The following is a 22,170-nucleotide window of genomic DNA, read 5'->3' as shown; positions in this document are numbered from 1 at the left end:
GCTCTTTACTGTAGTTTTAATTGGCAACATTATTCCTCTCACCCCGTGTTGTAGTGTGTAACTATGCTATGTTCAGTTAAGCACTCTATGTACTCAGAAGGATTTTCATGTTAATAGCCCCTGGGTGATAGGATCCAGGTATATTATTCTGCTGTGTGTATGTATTGCAGCATTTAAGTGCGTCGTCTTGCAATGCGCTGGTGTACCTCATCCTCTTTGCATCCTACCCCTTCAGATTGCTGCTCAGTTCTCAGCCGTGAGCCCTGAAGGACATAATCCTAGCACCATCCTGATACGCAGAGGTTTTTTATCACTGACTGAATTTAAAATCCCACATCTACAGCTCATATAAACGAGGGCAGCTATTCACTGGAGAGCTGCTGATTTACACCATGGAGGATCTGACCTGGAAATGTATAAACCTCTGAGATTCTTCATGAGAGATGCAAAAGACTATTAATAACAGTGTTTGTAACATAAAAAAAGAAGTGTGAAAACACAGATAGTTCCCCCCACAAAGACTGAAGATACATGTTATAAATTTTAATTCGAGTCTCTGAACATCAGTTCTTTGCCTGCTGTAACAGTATGTCACTTCCAGGATGGCTCAGGAGGTGCTAAGTCTTGGCACAGAAGGCTACCAAACGCCATCAGCTGCTACCAGATTTTCCCGAGGAATGCGGTGCTTTGTAAGAGCTCGCATCAGAATCGGAGAAGGCTTTGTGTCTGAGCCTTCAAACGGCTGAGCAGAAGGGAGTGCTGGGGGAGCGGTGTGTGCTTTGACAGAGCACTGAAGCTATGCAGAGCTGAAGCTGAGCAGCAGAAGGCTTGGTTGTATCAGCTTCTCCTAGGTGACATTGTTTGCTTTCTCTGGGTGAATGTTTTAAAAGGCATCTGTTGAAATGTCTTGCAAAATTCACACAACATATGTGCAGACTCATATGCAAATATGGAGCACATCCCTTTTGCCACTTGAGCTTTGTTTAAAACTTTGCCATAAATTCACTACTTTTTGTCTTGGGTATCATCTGCTCCTGTCCTTGTACATGAAAGGTTCTGCATCTCATGTAAACACACTTTGAAACAGAAACTGTCTTTCAAGAACAAGGGTAGAGCAAGACACTTCAAGAAGTCTTCAGGTCTAATTTCCACAACACAAGTCTCCAGTTTTAGAAATCCTGAGATGGCTGCTGAGCCCTCCTCTTGCTGAAAGTTTGCAAAGCCCTGACAGCGAATCAGGCTCTTGCTCGACTTAGGGTGACTTTCTTTCCTTCACGGATTACAAAGCAGCCAAGTGCACGCAGAAAGCAGAGGAGCCAGTCCGTATGTCCGCTCAGAGGCCAGCTGTGATTGCAATCCCCAACGCATAGAGGGACCCACAGTCCCTAACGTCCATGTGGTGCCAAGCACGGGCCACATATCCTTGTCAGGATACCGAGTGTAGCAGGAAACATGTTCCCCCGGCAGTCCACGCGTGCAGGCCATGCTCCTGGCTCCTCAGGTGCGGAGCTCTCTGCCGGTCTGCGCCGGGGAAGCACCTTCGCAAGATTTTATTGAAGAGCCTGGTCCAAATGGAGCCGTTCTGAGCCTGGCCCATGAGTCCGCTGGTTCTCATGGAAATACAACAGGGTTTGGATTGGCCCAACAATTCTGGCTCACGAAGGAGAAGAAATGCACCGTTCTCGCTTGGTGGGTGTCCAAGAAGAAAGATTAGAGCTGCAAAGGAAGAGTCTTTCTCCACAGAGATGCCTGCTCCCTTCCTGAGCTTATCGTGCTGGCATTGTGCAGCCTAGTGAGGCTTTGGCAGTGCTGTGCCATGCTACCAGCCCTGCGAGCAACGTGGCACTCTGCTCAGAGCACTGTGAAACCGCTGATGCTCAGTAGATGAGGAAATGCTGCAGAGTTGAGCCCTCTCCTGCTGAATTAATCAGAGAGACACTGGCAGAATTTTAAGATGTTGCATTGGCTATAAAAAGGTGCGGTTCCTTTGAGGCTGCAGCAAAGAGAATTTAGAAACCAAGAGAAATGGCACTGCTGGATGATGTTCCCATCTCTGTCGTATGTGCCACACACTGAGTGAGCTTCATTTCCTCCGTGTTCCTCTGCAAATTTGCACCTTTGCAAATTGTGCCCAGAACGGGCATGTGGCTGCAGGATGGTGTCAAGGGAAATGTGGACTAATACTGACTCCAAAGATAATCCAGTAACCATGGGACATTGTCCATTTTCCAGTGGTCATCTCCCATTGACCAGAATGTAGAGCTGGACTGGAATGAGTGGGAATGCTGGGGAGCAGAGCAGTGTACAACATCAGCTGCCTTGCAGGGAATGGGCAGGCCTTCCTATTTACATCCTGTTAATTAATCGTCCTGCATCTTCCATAGGAGCCAACAAACACCACAAACAAGAAGGAGAGACACCGAGAAAAGCATGACTCAAATATATTGCAGGAATGAGGAACTACTAAGAAACTGCTGCTGAACTGATCCCAGAATATAAATTGTACAAGATAATTCTCCTTACCAGAGCCTCTCAGTTCTCTGATCTTGCCCTCAAACTACATTATGCAAAAGACATCTGAAATTATCTCTGGTCATTTCCGTTTATCCCTTATTTTGCTGAACGATGGGTAGTGGATCTCAAGGTGACTTCTCGTTTGCCAAAATCATTACTGTCTGCTCCTGACTGACTGGATGGAAAAAGCAGTAAGAAGATGCACTGATTCTGCACAAGCCCATCATATAAATGTGTGTCACTTAATTTCACACACATCATGCAAGCAGTCAATTAATGCTCCTGCTTTGGCACTGAACACAAACTCCATACATATGACTCCATGCAAAATGGAGATTAGACACAGGTTCTGGCTGAGAAATTTGCAAAGAGATGTTACCCCAGGGTCCTTGCCACACAAGCACAAATAGAAGTGGGGACATAGTTTCAATGCTGATATAGTCTCTGTTTGCTGGATAATATCTAATCAATTCTTTCCAGGGCCCTGATGAATATGATGCACTTCCTAATCCTGCAGTCAGTCTATTAGACATGGATTGAAGTCATCAGCAAGAAAATAATGTTCTCAGAGAGATGACACATGAGCTATATGCTCACTTGGGGCTATGTTATTTTTGCCAGACAATAACCCTATTCCAGGAGTGCAGAGACATACACAAGCAATAGGAAAGAAGAGTTTATTAACCAAGATGGTTATTGCATTGTTAAGAGGAAATTTTCACCTTTGCTAACTTCTGTGAGAAAGTGCCTCATAATTTCTGAGAACTGGGAACAAAATCCTGCTCTGGCAGAGAGCTGGGCTGTTCCTTTTCTGCAGGGTGGCTGACATTGGCTGTCAGTTGTTGAGCCCAGAGGAGCGTGCAGGTGCTTGCTGAAACGTGCCAAGCCCCCGTTCCTGCAGGAGCAGTTTCCTTCCCCTTGCCTTGCTATGCTGGCAGCGGTGGGGGATCGCACAAGATGGGGTGTCCCATGCTGGTACCAGGCTGGTGCTCAAGGAGAGGCGAAGCTGTTCCTCCACTCCTGGTCATACCCTGGCTGTAGCTGGGAATGAGTGCACTGCTGTGATTTGTTCTGCTGGAAGCTGCCTCGTGTGGAAGCTGCATTGTGAGGAGCAGCAGAGTGCATGGGATCCTTGATGACAGGGGCAGGAAGGAGCAAGTGTTGGGTTTTTTGACATGGTGGTTGTAATTCAAGTGTGGCATCGAGTCTCTGCTAGGTGCCACATCACTTCTTCCAGCCCTTTGTGGGTATCTCAGATACCCTGGCATACTCCAAATGGATCAGGTGCCTCTGAATTGAGCACTGGGTGTGTAACTGCTGAAAGCTGCAGAGGGGGGCTCTGGCCGCGCTGGCTTTGGGAAATCTTAGGCAGGTTTGTGCCAGAAGACAAGACTGTCTCAGCCTGTCTTTGACTGAGAAGCGTTTGTACAACGTGAGGGGTAAGTAACAGAAGGTTTGAAATGGCTAGGAAAAATCACGGTGAGGAAAACTGTGGAGACAGCTCTGCATCCCCACGCGCAGACGTGCCTGGAAACAGCTGGGTCCACTTCTGGGCAACGGAGAGCACCAAGGGTGTAGTGAAATGTGAGCACGCAGAGAGGAGAACAATGTTCTGCTGTTTAACTCAAACAGGACTCCACGCAGGAGAAAGGCAGCAGGGGAGGAGATGGCCTGACTCCTGCAAATTTTTTTGGTAGGAAACAGTTTAATTTGTGACTCTAGAAAAATCTCTTCTGAAATATCTGCACTCAGGAGGATTTTGTTTAAAATTTTTGTGGGAGATGAGGGAATTTAGCCAATGTTTGGACATCGCACAAAGCCAACACATTTGTCAAGGTGAAATTCCCCTGCCGCTCAATTACTTTTGGGTAGAAGCTGTGCTATAATCTCAACCAGTCCGTGGTTCAGAGCAGGTAAAAGGACCCTGTGAGTGTGTGTTGAGCACATGTTGCATTGATCTTCATGAGCACACTTTAGAGGGGTGGACAACGGGAATGCGTGAACCCAAGACTTGGGCATTCTGCTGCTCCTCAGCTGTACCAGAGAACTTATCCCTCTGATTTAATTTTCAGACCATCCTTGAAGTGGCTACCTCCTTGGCCTTTAGACCCTGTTAATGCAATCCCGTCACTGACGCAAGCTCCCACAGAGCCCACTGCAGTCTGTTCTAGCTTTGCTTCTAGTAGCTGAAGCTCCTGCTATTTTTAATAGTCTTATCTCTGCCTATTTTAATTCCTGAACACCTGGGAGTTAAAAATACAATTCAACAGGTTGCTGTCCCTTGGCTGAGCTGATGAAAAAACATTTTCCATCCAGCTTGCAGCAAAGGACCATGACTTCAATACCAGGCAAACTCTGCAGATTGTCTGGACTTGACTTTTAACATCCAGACTCAGTGTTAATCTTTATTGACGGTATCCTCAGCATTAGTGTCCTGACAGTGGGCATTTTGACACTGGCTGCGGACTCCCTCAGTAACCAACAACATGAAAATAGTAGAGTGAAAAAAACAGAGGGCATTCTCCACCCCTCAGGGATGGCACCTCCTTTCCTGCTTCAGGAACCTCTCCAAACCTTGCCTTGCCTTCTGTCTGCACCCAGATGTTCACCCCACAGCTCCACTTCCCACTTACCTGGGTGCAAGGGAAGCATGGCCACCTCTAGAGCCCACCAGAACCCCTGGGCCCATGGAACAGCTTTGCCCAGGAGCCCCCAGGTTCGGAGCATTAGCAGAAAGCTGGCACGATGAGAGAGCAATTTGATCAGCCCCAGTTAAAATAACCCCATAGACTCATTCCCCTGGCTTTCTGGGGTAAAGGTAGGTGATGCTTCCTGAACTCATGCAGGCTGCAGTGGGGTCAGTCCACAGCTCCGTGACAGCCCTCCACGGTACGTGGGGTGGCTCACAGCCCACCAGACCCTCTGTCCCGCTGTAGGAAGGGCTGGTTGGGCCACGCACTTTCAAGGCAGCAGTTTGCTTCTCTCCATAATCACTTTGGACAAGGAAACCACACCACAGGATCCATTTTTCACCGGTCTGATGGTGCCAGTTTGAATTATGTCCAACGGCCTGTCACTGAGGCTGGCTCAGATACAGCTCTTCTCCCTGCCCGAGTTTGTGGGAATGGTTTGCCTCTCTCAATTTGTTCTGGTGCACACTGTGGACATGCCTTTCTCTGTTGGTTTTTTTTTCCAGATAAGCCGCGAATGAACAACATCCTTACTTCTGCCACCGAACCCTATGATCTGTCCTTCTCCCGGTCATTCCAGAACCTCTCTCACCTCCCGCCATCCTATGAGTCTGCCGTCAAGACTAACCCAAGTAAATATTCTTCTCTGAAGAGACTAAGTAGGTGTCAGCTCATTTCATTTCTTTTGTATCTCATTGGCTTGTAAGCCACAGTGGGCACAATGTTAAGGCAATAATCTTCTCTCTGTCGTTGTACTGCCCAAGTTGGCATCTCCGGTAATGATTCTTTTGGCTGTCACTTCCCATGAAGGAAGAGCACAGACAAAGAGTCACTTCATTACTGTGAGAACACGTATGATTATTTGCTTACTGACCTTGCTGTGCTGCCTCCCACTACTCCGCCTTGTATCTGCTCCTGACAGAGTCACCTGAGAATCCTCTTTATTTCTGCCAGAGCCAAGATGAGCCAAACTGGCTGCTTCAGATCAGCTGAGCTCACCTTGGCATACGCAGGGCGGATATCTCACCCTCCGTGGGGGTGGCTGGAACCAGATGACAATCTCTGGCCAACAGAAAGCTGATGAAATGGTTGGGAGCATCTGTTTCAGTAGGAGCACATCTGCCTGCCTTGAGTAGTGCTGTGATCTGCCATGTTTCATGGTGTACGTGTCCGGGTCTGGTCCTGACCTGTGCCCTACGCTGACCCATGGTGCATCTCTGATACTTCAGCACGTTGCTCACTGCCCTGTTCACACTAGTTAGTGTCTGTTCTATGCATTGTGTTGTTCTCCCAAATTTCCTGTAATGCTCCAGACCATCACCTTTACTGATGGCAAACTCTTCAGCTTTGGTGGCATTATGAAATAAGTGATGTTTGTGCGGGCAAATGCTCTCTCCAGACTCAGACGCAAGGTTTGTAGTATGTTTGTAGTACAAACATTTTCCGGATGCAGCCACGTATTCACGCTGACTAATTTAGAGATATAACTTAGGAGTTTATACTTTCAATAGCTTCACTAAAGGTAGGTGAGGGGGAGGAGCAGATCCTACTTCCTTAGTCTGTATAAAATCTGCATTCCAAATTTAGCCAGACACATGACATTAAGTGGTAGGGGCGCCTTTGAACTGTCCATAACAAATCTCTGTGTGGAAGATTTTCCAGAAGAGAAAACAGAATGGAAATGCAGCACATAAAAATCTCAGCCCACTCCTTGGCTCCTCAGTGTGGGACTTATGTACATGTTTAAGATTAAAGCAAATACATTTGATGTGCTTAAAAATTGAGCATGTGCTTAACCGTGTTGGAGAAAAGAGATGAGGTTATTCTGTGATTGGAGTCTGACATCTTCCCTGTTCAGTGCGCCATGCACACAACTCTGCTTCTGCGTGAGCTTTGTTCCCTGGTAACATTTGGATTTCACACTCCCAACCATAAGCATTTTTCCCTCACTGCATCCCAGTGATGAACTGCCCACATTCTTGAGCAGCTTTGATGATCCTATCTGATATCGGAAAAACCCTCAAAATCATGGCATTGTAGTATTACTGCTTTTAAAAGTCCCCATTTTGAGGTGATGATTTGTTTTCATTTCTCATCTGAAATTAAAATTTCTCAGCACAAAAGTTATACCCCTGGACAGCCCTGAAAACCGCTGTTTCATTTGTAATTGATTTGCAGTGCCTGGGATTACCTGGGGTACATACTGCCTATTCAGAGTCTGGAAGATCTCTATCCTGGCACCACTGAGAACTGGTTAGAGAAGTGCTCACCAGGAACAGCAATAATGGATCCTCCTGTCACGATGCAGGGGATGGTCAAGACCTCTTCCAGCCTGTGGTTCATTTATTGCTTTACATATTGTGCATAGATGCTCAGTGAAATCTCCTTAAGCTCTATGTTAAAGTTATTGATGTATCTCACTGAAACATTAAAAAACCCACAAATGAATGCTAACCGAAACACCCACCCCTTCCACAGCCAACATCTGGAAATGTATGTCAGATTTGAACACTATCCTCTACCTAATCCTTCAACGCTTCCCTGATTCACACTGAGTATAAATTCACTCACACCAAGCAATGCCATCTGTGCACTGAGCAATACTAAGTGGTGTCTTAGCGGTCTGACCCTTTGGGTGCAGAAAATTTTGCTCAGCAGTTGAAGAAAGGACAGGCTCCTACCCGTCCAACCCGCCCCTCAGTAGATCCCACGGTAGAAGGGAGTAAGTATTGAACTCCAGCACTGTATTTCCTAGATATTTCTCTAAAATGACAAAAATAGGCTTGTGTTAAGGTGCCAAAATTAAATGCCCTCAAGAATGTGCTGAGCATAATCAGTCTCCCTCTTTTCACCGTTTCCTGACCCTCTGGACAGTTAGTGTCCCTGTCCCCATTCAGAAGATACCTGGCAGTTAACCTAAGAACATGAGAGTTAGTCTTTGGCCATTGGCTAGAGTGGGGTTCATTCACCCCCTGAATTTTTCAGCAGCATCAACCCTAGGAAGGAGTCTCTGCACACTTTGATGGAAACACCAGCTATTTATCCATCAATGGCAGGTCTAGATGTAGTTCAGTCATCTTTGCAAGGCATCAACCCATCCTCTTGCAAAGCACCTGACAAATGCCAAACCAACTGCCTCACCCTATATGTTTGAGTAACTAAATAAGCAGTTTCAGTTTAAAAGTTTCACTTTAAAAGTGCTAAGTGTTCCACGCCCCCACTGGATTTGCATATACTCAGCACCTTTAGAATCACTGAATCACTTTCTTATAGCTGGTCTTAGCTGGAGCCAAAGGAAAATAGGCACCCAGCTCCTAGACCTTCCCTCGTAAAATACCAGCAATATCATTTTCTTGTCATAGAGTCATAGAATGGTTCGGGTTAGAAGGGACCTTAATGACATATGAAAGGACCATATGACATATGAAGGAGCTAAAAGCAATACAAAATACAGAAAAAGTAATATCTAAATGCTGGGTTTGCAAATGAATTATTGGGGTTTTACTTTTCAGATTTAAAGTTAATTGTTTCTAATGATCTCCCTGACATAGTTAAAAAAAAAGAATGTTGTGAAGAGCTCATTAACAAACATAATACTTCTATTTAAGTAAAACAAAAGGCTTTAGGTACTTTTAAGTCTGTGTTTCAGCTATTTGTCTGGGTTTCTCCAGGCATGCTAGGCAGCTAAAGGTCACTTATTTTCCCACAGTTAGCAGAGACAAATAGTGAAAGACGGTTTCTGCCCAAGAGCATCTAAATTGAATAATCAAGGCACTTCCAGGAAGAAAAAATATTTAGTACCCAGAGTATCCAGAGATGAGGAGAGAGAGCTCAGCAAGGGTATGGTCAGATCCACCTCACCCTACTTTAGCCATCCAACAATCTTGTGTCTTCATTTGATGCAGACATCTCTATAATCAATGAAGGACAGTCGTCTCCATATCATGATAAACCCTCTGAAGGTCCCAGTCTCTCATTGACACCGGAGTTGCTCTGGCATGCTACCTAGCTCTTTGCTGGATAACAAGCCTAATTTTTGATGCCTAGAGCTTAATGAAGTACATTCCACTTCAGGAGACTCATCTCCTCATGCAACAAGGACAAGAGGAGCTACACCTGCTGCCTACCCCTGTGTGTCCCTGGGGAATGTGCCCAGCCTGGGGAGGGGAGCTCCTCACCCTTGGATTTGCTGGGCAGGCGCTTCACTTCTGCTGGCATTTGACTGAGAAGGCAGCACCATGACTTCTCTTTCCAGAGCAAGGGCTTGAAGATGTCCAGGCCTTTTATGGAGCAGTAGGAAAACAGGTTGTTGCCTGCACAGAAGCCAGCCAGAACCAGGTCCCCAACCAGCAGTGAGCTTTCTGCTTTCGTGGCTCATACTTCAGGGCACAGACCACAGGAAACCCATCCGGGGCTGCTGCAGGAGGATCTCTGAGGAGCAGGGACCCAACTCCGTGGGAAGCCCTGTGCCAGCCCTGTCAGGCTGGGGGTGGGAAGGGCGGTGGTGGGAGCGCATGGGAACATGCGGCTGAGCAAGAGCAGCCGATTTAATTCCACCCTGCCCAGCGCCCCAGGGAACTGCTGTTTCCAGCTAAATGAGAAAGGTCAGTCAGGAAGGAAGCTAACATTTTCAGGCGTATTAAACCACTTGGTATTGGCTAAAGAATCATCATAAATGACTAAGCAGCTTGAAAGTGTTAAAGCCAATTAAAACAGGAGAGACAAGCCCAAAGAGGAAATACACTGTATGATGGCCTTACATACATACACATACACACATACAACCATGAGAAGAAAAAATATCCTTGGCTTTTCCACACTCTCTTCCCAAAACGCCACATACTTATCTCGTTTCTCTAATTACTGTGTCAGAGGAGCTGTGATCTGCCTCTCTGTGATGGCATCTTACACATGTTGAGGTGAAATGTGTCTGTAAAAGCTCTGCCTCCAAATGGGAGGGGGAAAAACCTGCCTGAGGGCAAATCAGCTTATTCTAAAGCCAAGTCAGATGAAGTACTCAAACACTCCCGAAGTTTGGTGAGACCAGCCCTGGTCAATGTTCCAGAAACTGCCAAAGGAGGAAAGAAAAGGGGGGAGGAAAAAACCTCAAACCAAACCAAACCAAACCAAAAAAAACAACAATGCAAACCTGCAGAAATTGTGCAAAAAATATGATTTTCAGTAATTCTACTTCGACATGTTTGAAAAAGATTAGTGAGACCCAGAAGTATAAGATTGGCTTAAAAAAAAGAGAAATTTCTGTCAATCAATAGACCAGTGATTTCTTTCTGACTGCTCATCAATTATGGCCTTTTGGAATCCATTTAGGACACGTTTTCGAATTTTGAAGCACATCCATGAGGGAGAAACCTATTTGATTGTAATTTTCTTTGGCTAAAATTACAAATGTCAGCTCTCACATGAGCGTCAACGGGAAGATAAGGGGCCGCAGTGCCAGCGCCTCGCTCCCCCAGGGAACTTGCTGCCGCATTGAGGATGAGACGAATCAGACTGGGGGGGTCTCAGGTCCCAGAGATATTTTAATTTTAACAAACTACGCAGCCAAATGTCTACAGTTCCCACCCCCCACCCACCGGGTGAAGCCCCCGGTGCCTCCAACCTCAAAAGCCTGGAGCTGTGCTCGTTTCACTGCTTTCCCCGGGTGCAGGAACGCTGTGGTTACAGAGCTGTGCTGAGCTTCTCCCCCGGTGCGAAGGCATGTGTGTGATACAGCACGCTCGGCCTCTTGCCCGGCTGCGTTCTCCGTGGCTGGTTCAGCAACGCTCGTGAGCTGACACCACCTTTCAGAGGCAGCAGCCTGTTAAATGCCTGTCTGGTGCCTGTTTAAACCAGCATGTTGTTCATGGGAAACTGCCGTTTTGGCTTTGGTTCCTTTGAGATGGAGATGTGAAGTTTGTCTACACCTGAAAAAGTTCTCAGAATAGCTGTGCCAATGTGTCTCTCGGCATCACGGGAGGAAACAGCCCACCCAAGCTTAGAAACACCTTTGAAATTAAATCAGTTCCCTGAATGGTTTAGCCACTGCCAGCAAAAGGCCATGCGGACTTCTACACTGTTTACAGGGGTGGAAGAGGGAAGGAAAGGATATTTTTAATGCTCCTAATTGGCAAAACTTTTAAAGTGTAGAGCATGCTGCATTTTTTATCCAAATTTGCAAGGGACAACTTCAAACCACTTTTAATCATCTGATCCTGCTGCCTCACTAGCAGCCGCGAACCACTGTAAACTTCACATAAGCTGGTTCAGCTCCTGCTGGCAATTACCACAGCCAGACGTGAGCATCCAAGCACATCTCCATTTGGGATGTTTTGTGCTTTAATTACGTCTATTTAGAGTCACTTGGGCAAATCCAGTGGAACTTCTCTCATCCAGAGCGGAGGCCAAGTGCCAGAGTGCTAATTGCTTAGCTCCAATTCTGCACCCAGCCTCAAGCATCATTACCAAGCCTGTGCACACTAAGTATGTGCAAGTCTATCTATGGCCACATTATAGAATAAAAATGCCTAAAATTGCTCTGGTTCTATGGAATTTCCTCAGTCCTCCTCAGGCTTCCTAGAAGGTGATTTTAAAGACACGAGAGTTTGAGGCCAGCAGAGCTGCTGTCTGACATTTGCAATGACCTACTCTTCCAAGAAGGTTTTGATTGCAAAAAAAAGGCTAATTCCTACAATATATACTCTGGAGAGCAACTCCCATCAGCAGCAAGCATTCAGTAGAGGAATTCTCTGGGGAATCCTCACACCTTGGTGGTGTATAGGCTATAAAGAAGAGGATGGCAGCAACAGTGGTGCCAACAGGTCATGCGTTTCAGCACACGTTCCCTCAGCTTGTACTTTTGGATGCTGGAACAGGGGGATTGACCATCCTCCTCACAAGTTCTCTGGGTTATGTGGTCTGTTTGCAGGACCATGAAGAGCAGGGTCCCAGGGGCATTGTGAATGTGTGGGAGAGGAGATGAAGAAATTAGTGGGTGAGATCATCCAGCACAGGTCGCTTAGAGCACTCCAGGGTTTGGCTGAAGACCTTAAGGCACCAATGTGTTACTGTTGTCTTGTGAGCAAACTCCTGGGATGTTGTCAGCACCAATCACGTAACATGAGGCATTGACATTTCCTCTGAAAGCGCTCTGCTTCATGGGACAGCCAGTCAATTGTCTTCATTTCTCAGCCAATGCGGTGCGTAAAACCTATAGATTTATGGTTATGTCACAGGAAACAGGAAATTTCCACACCATATTTAACCACTAGGTCTGTTGAATGCCTAGAGACTCTAAGCATTGGAGGTGGGACCATCTATCTCACCCACCTCATGAATGCCCAAAGTGTCCTGCAGCAGAGCTTTGCTCTCACTCAAACATCCTCAGAAACTCCATGCATGTGAAATTTTCCTCTTCCACCATCTGATACTTTCCTATCTTACAACACCTACTGCTGAATGAAATACTGGAGCTGAGAAAATCATCGAGGTTCCTCTTTACTATCGCTATCATATATCCTTATCATACTTGTCTTATAAGCAGGAGACTTTCTAAAGGAATTTTATGACAGGTCCCAGAAGCTGGCCAGGATATACAGTAGATGATGTCTTTGCCCATCAACACTTGACTCACGATTGGTAGGGAAAGTACTTAGTGGGTCATGTGTGTGTGTTCCCAGCTCTGTAGCCTCTATGCCAGGCTGCTCCCATAAGATTACTTTGCAGGAGACCTTGTTTCCTCTGTAAGGTGGAGAAATTTGCTTTACCTTCATATGAGAAAACCCATTCCTGCACATGAGTGGGTGTTGTGCTGTCTTCTCCAAGGAGAGGACAGCTGCTTGCCAGGTGTCTGGGACGAGTCTCACTCTGGGGTCTTCTGAAGTCACTGATGAGCCAGAAAGGATGGGGGATGCTTTTGGACACATCAAGAAAACATCTCAGACAAAGAAATGAGGAGGAAGGCTCATACAGATGATCAGTGTTGAGCATTAAGCCTGCCTCCATCCCGTGACCCAGGGAGGCCAGCATTATGTTCTTCCACTTATGACAGTATACTTCTGGTAAGGGACTGACGTTCCACGCCTTACACCTCTGCAGCCACAGGAACGTCATGACAGTTCACAAGCTGCAGTGGGCTTGAAGCCCAAGGACTGCTAATCCTCCTTCCCGGTAGGTAATCCCAGTATGCCAATTTAAGGCATATGAACATTAAAGGGGTTTACCAGAGAGTTTTTTAGTTTCTGTTGTTGGGTGGTTTTTTTTAAATCTGAAATAATTGTGGAGTAGCTTTTTCAAATTACAAGTTGGTTGAACCAGATCATTCCAGCTGCTGCAGGATTAAAGTGATATATCAGGGTACACCTGCAGCTGCCAGCATGCTCTTTGAGTCTGAGGCATTTCTCAGAAAGCGAAAAAGAAGAGGGTGGGTATGTGTGTGTTTTTGTGCTGAGTTCGTGTGCATCAAAGAGATCGTTTAAGACGCAGAAGCAGCAAACTGAGAAAGAAACGTTCCATAGGATAAATTCTATGATAGCAACCAAGGTGTCTGAAAAAATGGAAAATGAAACCTGAGGCAGATGATTCAGTGTCTCAGAGAGAGCATCCCATGCCCACCAAACCTGCTTTGTGATCACATTTACAAATATTCAAAAATAGTAATTAAAAATGAGATGAGGGCACTCATGGATTCCAGAGCATATCCACATCTGAGGCCAGAAACAAGGTATGAGTTTCCTCAAAAGGGGACCTTGTCTGCCTCAGCTCACCTTCCCTAGGCTTTCTTTATAGGTGTATTGTGAAGGTGACATTTGATAATTTCTCCATAACTCGCCGTTTGTGTAAATCACGGTCTGAACTCAACGGCACGTGGAGTCTGTTGTGTCATGGTGCAAGAAGGTGTGATGCATTGCAGATGGACTTGTACCTGTCTGCATGCAGTTGTAACTCTCTCTGTCTGCCGTAAGCCCATGGTGACACAACCCGCATGGGGCTGGCATCTCTCTGAGAGGATGTCCGTGCCCAGGTCCAGCTGCTGGTAGATGGTCCCTCGGGTCTCACCAGGAGGCTGCTCCAAGGCCGTGTGCTGTACACAGCCCCTTTTCACCCCATGGGACAACGCTCGGACACATCTAACTGTTCCCTTTCCTTTCCCACAGCTGACAAAGAGGCTGATGAATACTACATGAGGAGGAGACACCTGCCTGACCTGGCAGCCCGGGGCACGCTCCCTATCAACGTCATCAAAATGTCTCAACAGACCAACCACAGGGACAGGCCTCGCCGTCCCATCAGGGCCATGTCCCAGGACAGAGTGCTGTCTCCTGAGAGGATCATGCCCGAGGAGTTTAGCATGTCCTATGAGCGGATCCTCTCAGACGAGCAGCTTCTGTCTGCAGAGCGCCTCCACTCCCAAGACCCCCTGCTCTCCCCGGAGCGGTCGGGGTACCCCGAGCAGTCTATGTCGCGGGCATTGTCACACACAGACGTCTTTGTATCAACACCCGTCTTGGATCGCTACAGGATGACAAAAATGCACTCCCATCCTAGTGCCTCAAATAACTTGTACAATACTTTAGGTATGAACCCAACCTCCGCCAAGCGCCAAGCGTTCGCCTCCCGACGAACACACACGGTAGAACAACTGCATTATATTCCAGGACACCACCATCACTACCGCACAGCGAGCAAAACAGAGGTGACTGTTTGATATGACCTCGTGCATTGTAGATACTCATTAAGGACTGGGGTGGCCACAGCACCCCATACTGCAGTGGCCTTATAGGCCAAGATAACCTCTAATAACTCAGTGTCTGAAAAGACTTCTCTGACAGTCCCATCCACGTTGTTGTTTTTAAAGCCACCCCTTCATCAGTGACATAAGAAGAACCCAAGCAAGCAAACAGACGACAGCGAGGGATAATAGAGGAAATTTCCTGATGTGCATCAGTTTCTGTCAAAGAAAGCCATAGTAGTAGATGGCTCCTTCCAAGGGCTCACCTGCATTATCTCATTGTTTTTATGAATTTAGGACTTTTCAGTTGCTACAAGTAGGAGCAGTCTCATGCAGTCCAAGACAGGGAGGAGGAAAAGCAGCACCCCATCCTGGCGGGAAGGGGTCCTGTTCTCACTCCTCACGCCAGCCCTCATGTTTGGCCTTTCTGTCGCAAGTAGGTAAGCTTCTGTCTGCTGGAGATCACCTCCAGATCGCTCGATACGAGCCAGCACCCATACATCTGTTCTTCCTCACCCTTGGAGCAAATTCAAGGGCAGACTTTCCTAGGGGACTGGCAGATCTAGAGACAACAATAGCCTGGCTGAGAAATAAAGTTTCTTAGTTTATATTAAATATACTCATAAGATAAAAATATACTAGTGCCTACAAATCGCCTGCTCTCTCAGTGTAGGAAGTAGTGGGGTTGATGTGTTCAATAAGCACAAATATGCTGAAATGCTTGTTAGACCCTTTTCTCCACTCATTCTAGTATCTTGGTGTCTCCAGCATGTAAATAGGAAGGAGGAATAGGGTTTCTCTTCCTCCAGCTTCTTGCCTCTGCTGAACCTAAAGCACCAGAACCCGTTCAGCTTCGCACTGCTGACCTGTGCTGGGGGAAGTCCTGACTCCACTGAGACCCTTGCAAGGCAAGGCTACCACACATTTCACCAACCTGGATTTCTCCCCAGAAGTTTATTTTCCTGACAGCATTTTCCACTGGCCCAGTTCCCCTGTTTCTGAACATATTTTCTCCTCTCAGTTACAGCCTAGACCTCCATATGTAGCAAATTTTTTCTAGCCCTTAGCAGAAGCAAAAAGCTGAGGGTGTTTGTCTACCGAAAAGCAGGTCGGTAATTTTCCATGATTTTCTCTCCATGTAATGGCCCCCCAAGAAAACCTTCCAAATTCCAATTCCACTGAGTACCAGTCCTAACCATGAAGACAGTTACATTTCATGCATATAAAATATATATCCAGCATAATTATAATAAATGGGCATGTTGTATATCTGATATAATGCTAATTAGATACTATATACTTGTAAAATCTTTAAAATGTAGACTCGTGGGTCCAGAATTTGTGAGGGTTTTATCTTTGGCTTTCTAGCCAGATTGGGCTTTGCTTTTGTTTTTTGTTGGTTTTGGGTTTGGTTTTATTTCCTTATATTTGTCTTCCTATCAAATTCTGTAGAACTAACTCACACTAGAACATTCTTCTGTGGCCAGGAAAGGGTCTCAGAGGTTTTGAAGGCCAGCCAGACCCAGTGCTGGAAGTGTCAGTGCTGGACACTCTCCAGCACTCACCGTCCATGGTGTGCACTCAAAGCCTGACCACACGTACGCATCCATGCTGCCAATCCGAATGGCAGGCATGCTGCCTCCTCTGGGTGAAATGATGACTGACTTCAGGCTGTAAACACATTCCCATACAGTACTGCTCTCTTCATGCTCTACATTCCCACACTGAGTCTTTTCCTACATGGCTCTTCACTAAACTTCGTTTAAATTAGCTCTGCCCTTCTCCTTCCCCTCAAATACCTCCCACCTCCTGGCCTTAATGACTTTCCCGGCTCAACATGTTGGTCCTGTAGCATGCAATGATTGTAGGTTGTGTAGTCTTGTGTGGAGGCTTATGATGCAGCACCAGGTTTGTCTGGTGCAGGGTAGGAAGGAGGAGCATGACGTCTTCCCCCAGTGGAATTTAGAGGTAGGCCTCAGTGGGGTGGCCATGTAGTCTTTCTCTTTCCCAGACTGTCCTGGGACTGCTGGCCCTAGTTCATGAGCTTTCTTCTGCCCCGCCTGATGGAGACTGTGTTCAGAAAGGACTCCATCTGTGAGAAGAACTGGGGCTTTGTTTGACGGAAACTGAGCTGAGAAGGAATAAATAAGAGTCTCCATGGTTCAGATTGTCATTACCATGCAGCCTTGGGAAAAATCATTCTGGGCAACAAAGAGAATTGTCTGTGGACCAGGGTGGCAGTTCATGGCATGGGGGTGACAAGAGGGAAGAGGCTCACACTTCACCTCCTGACCCCTTCCCTTGATGGACACTTCTCTCCCCTGACTACCTCCAAGCTCCTCAGCTCAGTCACTGGATATTTCTTCACAGAAGGCAATCCCTGTGAAAATATTGCCCTTGCTGACCTTCCCACAGAATGAAGTTTGTGACTCTTGTGAAGAGAAGATAAACGCACATGGCTGATGGGGAGGCAGTCCCTGCTGAGGTTCTGGGGCTCTTCCATTCTCTCTTGGCTCAAGCAAAGCCAGGATCTTCCCCTCTGCAAGCAGGGAGATGTGAACACTGTGGGAGAGGAGTGTCCACCCTAGAGTGTCCAGGAGTTGAGGTGGCAGAGCCGGAGGAGCAGAGGTGACCATGTGAGGCCACGCGTAGGTGAACACTCCTCTCTCTCCATTTCCCTAGCTGTATGTCTCAAGCTCTAGTCTTCATCTAAATGTCCCATTCGTGAACTAAGAAGCTGCTGGACCAGATGCAAATACGGAAATTTTTCACTCAAGTAGGCCGTGCAGACGGTGTGCTGTGCTCCAGGCCATTTGACCTCAGAGCTCTTGTTCTGGCTGACAAATATCACAGGCCCTCTGCTAACTTGTCCTACCTGGGAAATAATCCTCCAAAGAAATCTTAGCCCCATTTCCTCATCTTTTCCACCCAATTGTTTCAAGCAGATGTGTCCCACAAGAACCATCAAAAAGCCTTTCTAGGCCAAAACTCTTCAGGGACTCTGCCACCACCACTGAAAATTTTCAGCAAATTTCTTTGGGAAGGCACCAATGCCCTGGATGACTGCAATTTGTTCCTGGGCACCATGTGTTCCCATGGCTTGCTTTGTGTGCTGGAATGGGTTGGTAGCTAAAGCACTGTCATTTCAGCCTGCACAGGTGTTCTTATGTCATTTTTTTCCTTATTTCTCATTTTGAGAGTTTGTCACTGAAAGGACACTTCGTCCGGGACTGGGTGTCACGATCCACAGCCTGGTCCCCAGCACTTCGGTTCCCCGTGGTCAACATGTGATAACGGTAACACTTTCCTATTCCACAGAGGCATTATGAGGGTCCCTACCATAATGTCTATGAAGTGCTTTGAGACCCTCTCACGACAGACACTGTGGTACAGCAAAGCATTTTTATTAATATTGTTCGTCACCATTGTCCTGCCACATCACGTCTGATGTGTTGCAATCCAGTGTCTGTCCAGAATGAGAGTGCTGGGGTGGGGGATGCAGTTCCCCAGATTTCCCATTGCTCTCCATCTGGTCAGGGTCCCCAGCAGGTGGCAGCTCTAAGGGATGCTGTTACCTGCACTTAGACCTTTCTGCTTTCTTCTCCTCATGTCTGAGTCACCGTAACATTCTGCACTCAGGAGAAAAGCAGGAAGCAGTCACATTCCTATGTACAGTAAAATATAATCTGCCTTGATTAATCTAATATACTCTGAAGAATTGATCTGTCTTTTTCTCCAACCCACAGGTGGAAACACACATCTGTGGAGCGTCCAGTTCCCAGAGTGCATGTGCAGGGACTGGGGGAGGGTGATGTAGAAAAGTTTATATTATTTCCTACAAACTGATAATTATTTGCATTCCCCAAGCAGCAACACATAATAGTAAGCTGCATTGGATTTTATACAATTCTCTCATTAATACAGATATGTGTATGTATATATATATACACACAAACACACACACATATATATATACACATACATACTGTAAAATGCAATCATAAAGTTCTGACTGACCCTGTACCAATCTAAGCTTCCAAACTGTATTGAATCACTCTTTGAAACGTGGAAAACTATTTTTAATGAACCACACAGATCACCACATGGAACGGAAATTTTGTCATAAAATTCTTCTAACCAGTGAACCGTGTTTTAAGGAAAAATGAGATATTTTTCAATGTTTTAATGTTCCTTTTTTAAATGACAATCTGTTACTTGGGGTTGGGGGGGGGTGGGAAGAAACAGGGACAGTTACCCAGGAGTAAGCCCTCCTTTCCTGGCCTAGATTTAATTTCTGTCTACTGTTCTGCTAGCCTGGCTGGCTGCAAAGCTGGTCCCATGATCCTGGGCTTCCCACATGCATATTTATGTTCTTGTGTCTATCAATCAGAAGCGTTCCCACCAGGAATCTGCAAGAGCCTGGCATCAAGTTTTTGCAAGAAATGGGTAGTTCCTGGTAGCTGGGAAGATGTCTTCGTCTTCTTCCAATGCAACTAACAAATTCATCATGAAACAGGGTAACTTTAATTGTATTTGAAGTAAGTGTTCTAAATTGTGATCAATTAACCATCTTCTGTTCATGTGATGGAGAAATAGCTTGTCTTAGTTTTCTTTCAGATTTAGTGCTTGATCTGGAAGGAGGGACTCTGCTGAAATATATTTAACACATACTGATTTCATGTTCAAGTATATTTCAGACGAGTGAAAAGTTAGTAGGGGAAATAGGTGAGAAAGGGGCTTAAATATTTTCATAAAAAGTGTTGTTAGCAATAAGCCTGTGTTGGGGCTGCTTCTTAGAGAACAGCCACTTCTGTGTTGTACGTCTGAAAGTGGGTGGTAGAAGGTATCGTTCCCAGCCTCTCTCAGCTGGGTCATGGCTGTCAAGGAGGTGCCCTCACCGAGCCCAAAACCCGGCTGGGAAAACCAACCTACGCGTCACCCGCTGGCAGCCCAGGGGCAAGGGGAGAGTTGGATGATCCCGTCCGAGCACGTTCGTGTAAATCTGGAAGGGATCTCAGCTCTCAGCAGCGAGCAAAGCGGCGTCCTGTGTCTCTGCCATGACCGCATGATGTCCAGGAGGTCTCCATCCCCACCACCTCCGCTGCAGGGAGAGGTGCGTCCCGACACCCTGACCCTCTGCCCATGTGCTTCGTAACGGCTCCTGACCTTCTGTCCGCAAACCTGTTAGACATTTTTGTAGCAAGAATTTCTTGGCTTTGAGAAAGACACTTCTTACTGTAATATTTTTAGTTTGGGGGACAATATTTCCTAAGAGGGGTTAAGTGGATATTTTTGTGCTTTAGCCCAGTTTATGGATTCCATGTTTATTATACAGTAGTACTGAAGAGGAAGTACATTTGTATCTGTAACTTTGCACAGACTCTTGGTTAACCATTAAACAAGCTTCAAGATGAGCAGTATTTGACTGTTTTTCTCTGTATTATTCTTGTTGTTATACTTACCTGTAAAAGCACATTCTGTATGTACTGTAAACAAAAATATTATCAGTTTAGTAAAATTTAGAGTCTTAAGGATTTTTCCACTTTTGTCAGTAACAAATATTTATGGATTAAAAAATAAAGGCAATTTCAACATATAAGTTGTTTCTTTTTTGATATCTATTGGGGAAAAAAAAAAAAGAGAGGCCATTTTCTTGGCCACCTTCCCAATCTTTGTAACCAGCGTTTGAAAGGTAGATATCTATATTTCTGTGTGTAGTTAAATAGCATCTATTAAAATGAATGCTACAAGGTCTGGAAGAGTCATTATTTTTATGTATTTATTTCCTGCTTTTCATCTTCATGCCAGAAAATAGCAGGGGGAGAAACGAGACATTACTATTTTCTGTAAAAATCTGTCATGCAAACCTATAAGATTTTATTTTAAAGTTGCCCTTCTTGAATTTTGCATTCATAAGCCACAATTCATTCTCCATCTAGAGAGCCTTGTATTGCAAAGCCAGAACTTGTGAAATGTCCCATAGCGCTGGAGGTTCAACAGAGGCTTTGCTTTTGCATTGGCGACACTGCACACAGGGGAGTTTCCCTGTCATCCTTCTGAGATGTGAGCAGTGCCAAGGAGACCAGAGCATGCTCCTCACTAGACAGCCCCCTCTGCTACCACAGAGGGTGAAACTGCATTTTCCTTTCCACCAACTCTGAATCCAGGTTTTCTTATTACTATGTCTAGCTGGGAAACGTGGCAGGGTTTTTCCCTTGCTTTTTGTGGAGGAAATGTCAAATTTTATACCCACATTTCCCTATTAGTTTGCCTTCAGCATTATGTGAATTTGCTTACATTAAAAATGAGATCATAGAATCATAGAATCTTCATGGTTGGAAAGGACATTTGAGATCATCGAGTCCAACCATACACACACACCCAAAAAAACCAAAACAAACCAAAAAAAACCCCAACCTACAATGTCTGCCACTAGAGCATGCCCTGAAGTGCCAAATCTAGACGTTTCTTAAACACCTCTAGGGACAGTGACTCAACCCCCTCCCTGGGCAGGCTGTTCCAGGGCCTGACCACTCTTTCAGTAAAGTAATTCTTCCTAATATCTAATCTAAACCTCCCCTGCCACAACTTCAGCCCATTTCCTCTGGTCCTGTCATTATTCACCCGGGAGAAGAGGCCAACACCCACCTCTCTACACCCTCCTTTCAGGGAGTTGTAGAGGGCAATGAGGTCTCCCCTCAGCCTCCTCTTCTCCAAGCTAAACATGCCCAGCTCCCTCAGCCTCTCCTCAGATGCCCTGGTCTCCAGACCCCTCACCAGCCTTGTCGCTCTCCTCTGGACACGCTCCAGCACCTCAATGTCCCTCTTGTACAGAGGGGCCCAGAACTGAACACAGCACTCGAGGTGAGGCCTCACCAGTGCCCAGTACAGAGGCACCATCACTTCCCTGCTCCTGCTGGCCACGCTATTCCTGATACAAGCCAGGATGCTGTTGGCCTTCTTGGCCACCTGGGCACACTGCTGGCTCATGTTCAGCTGGCTCCACCAGCACCCCCAGGTCCTTTTCTGCCGGGCAGCTTTCCAGCCACTCTTCCCCAAGCCTGTAACGGCTGTACCTGTAGCCTGGTAATTGGGAAGGATTGCTGGAAATCAAAATAGTTGCGCCATCAGCACCCTTTCTCAGCACAGCCCTGGGAGCGGACGAAGAAGGGCAGGCACTGCGGGTGGTGGTTCCCTCCCAGCGTGGAGCTGCTGGCAGCCCATCCCTCTACTGCAGGG

At 46.3% G+C, this 22,170-nt stretch overlaps 1 protein-coding gene across 3 annotated transcripts in view; it reads left to right on the top strand.

The window, feature by feature from the left end:
* SHISA6 (shisa family member 6) overlaps window positions 1–21,649 on the top strand; it is a 272,644-nt gene extending 250,995 nt beyond the window's left edge. For 2 of the 3 annotated variants that reach the window (XM_074607622.1, XM_074607620.1), the window contains 2 exons: window positions 5,711–5,863; window positions 14,357–21,649. In XM_074607622.1, the coding sequence (XP_074463723.1) occupies window positions 5,711–5,863; window positions 14,357–14,907 (704 nt within the window). In that variant the 3' untranslated portion in view covers window positions 14,908–21,649. The remainder of the gene's footprint in view (window positions 1–5,710; window positions 5,864–14,356) is intronic. The other variant, XM_074607621.1, reaches the window with a different exon arrangement.
* The last annotated feature ends 521 nt before the right edge of the window (window positions 21,650–22,170 follow it).

This window comes from Larus michahellis, chromosome 14 (genome assembly GCF_964199755.1).
Source record: "Larus michahellis chromosome 14, bLarMic1.1, whole genome shotgun sequence".
Taxonomy (NCBI): Eukaryota; Metazoa; Chordata; class Aves; order Charadriiformes; family Laridae; genus Larus; species Larus michahellis.
This window is presented reverse-complemented; position numbering and strand designations above follow the sequence as displayed.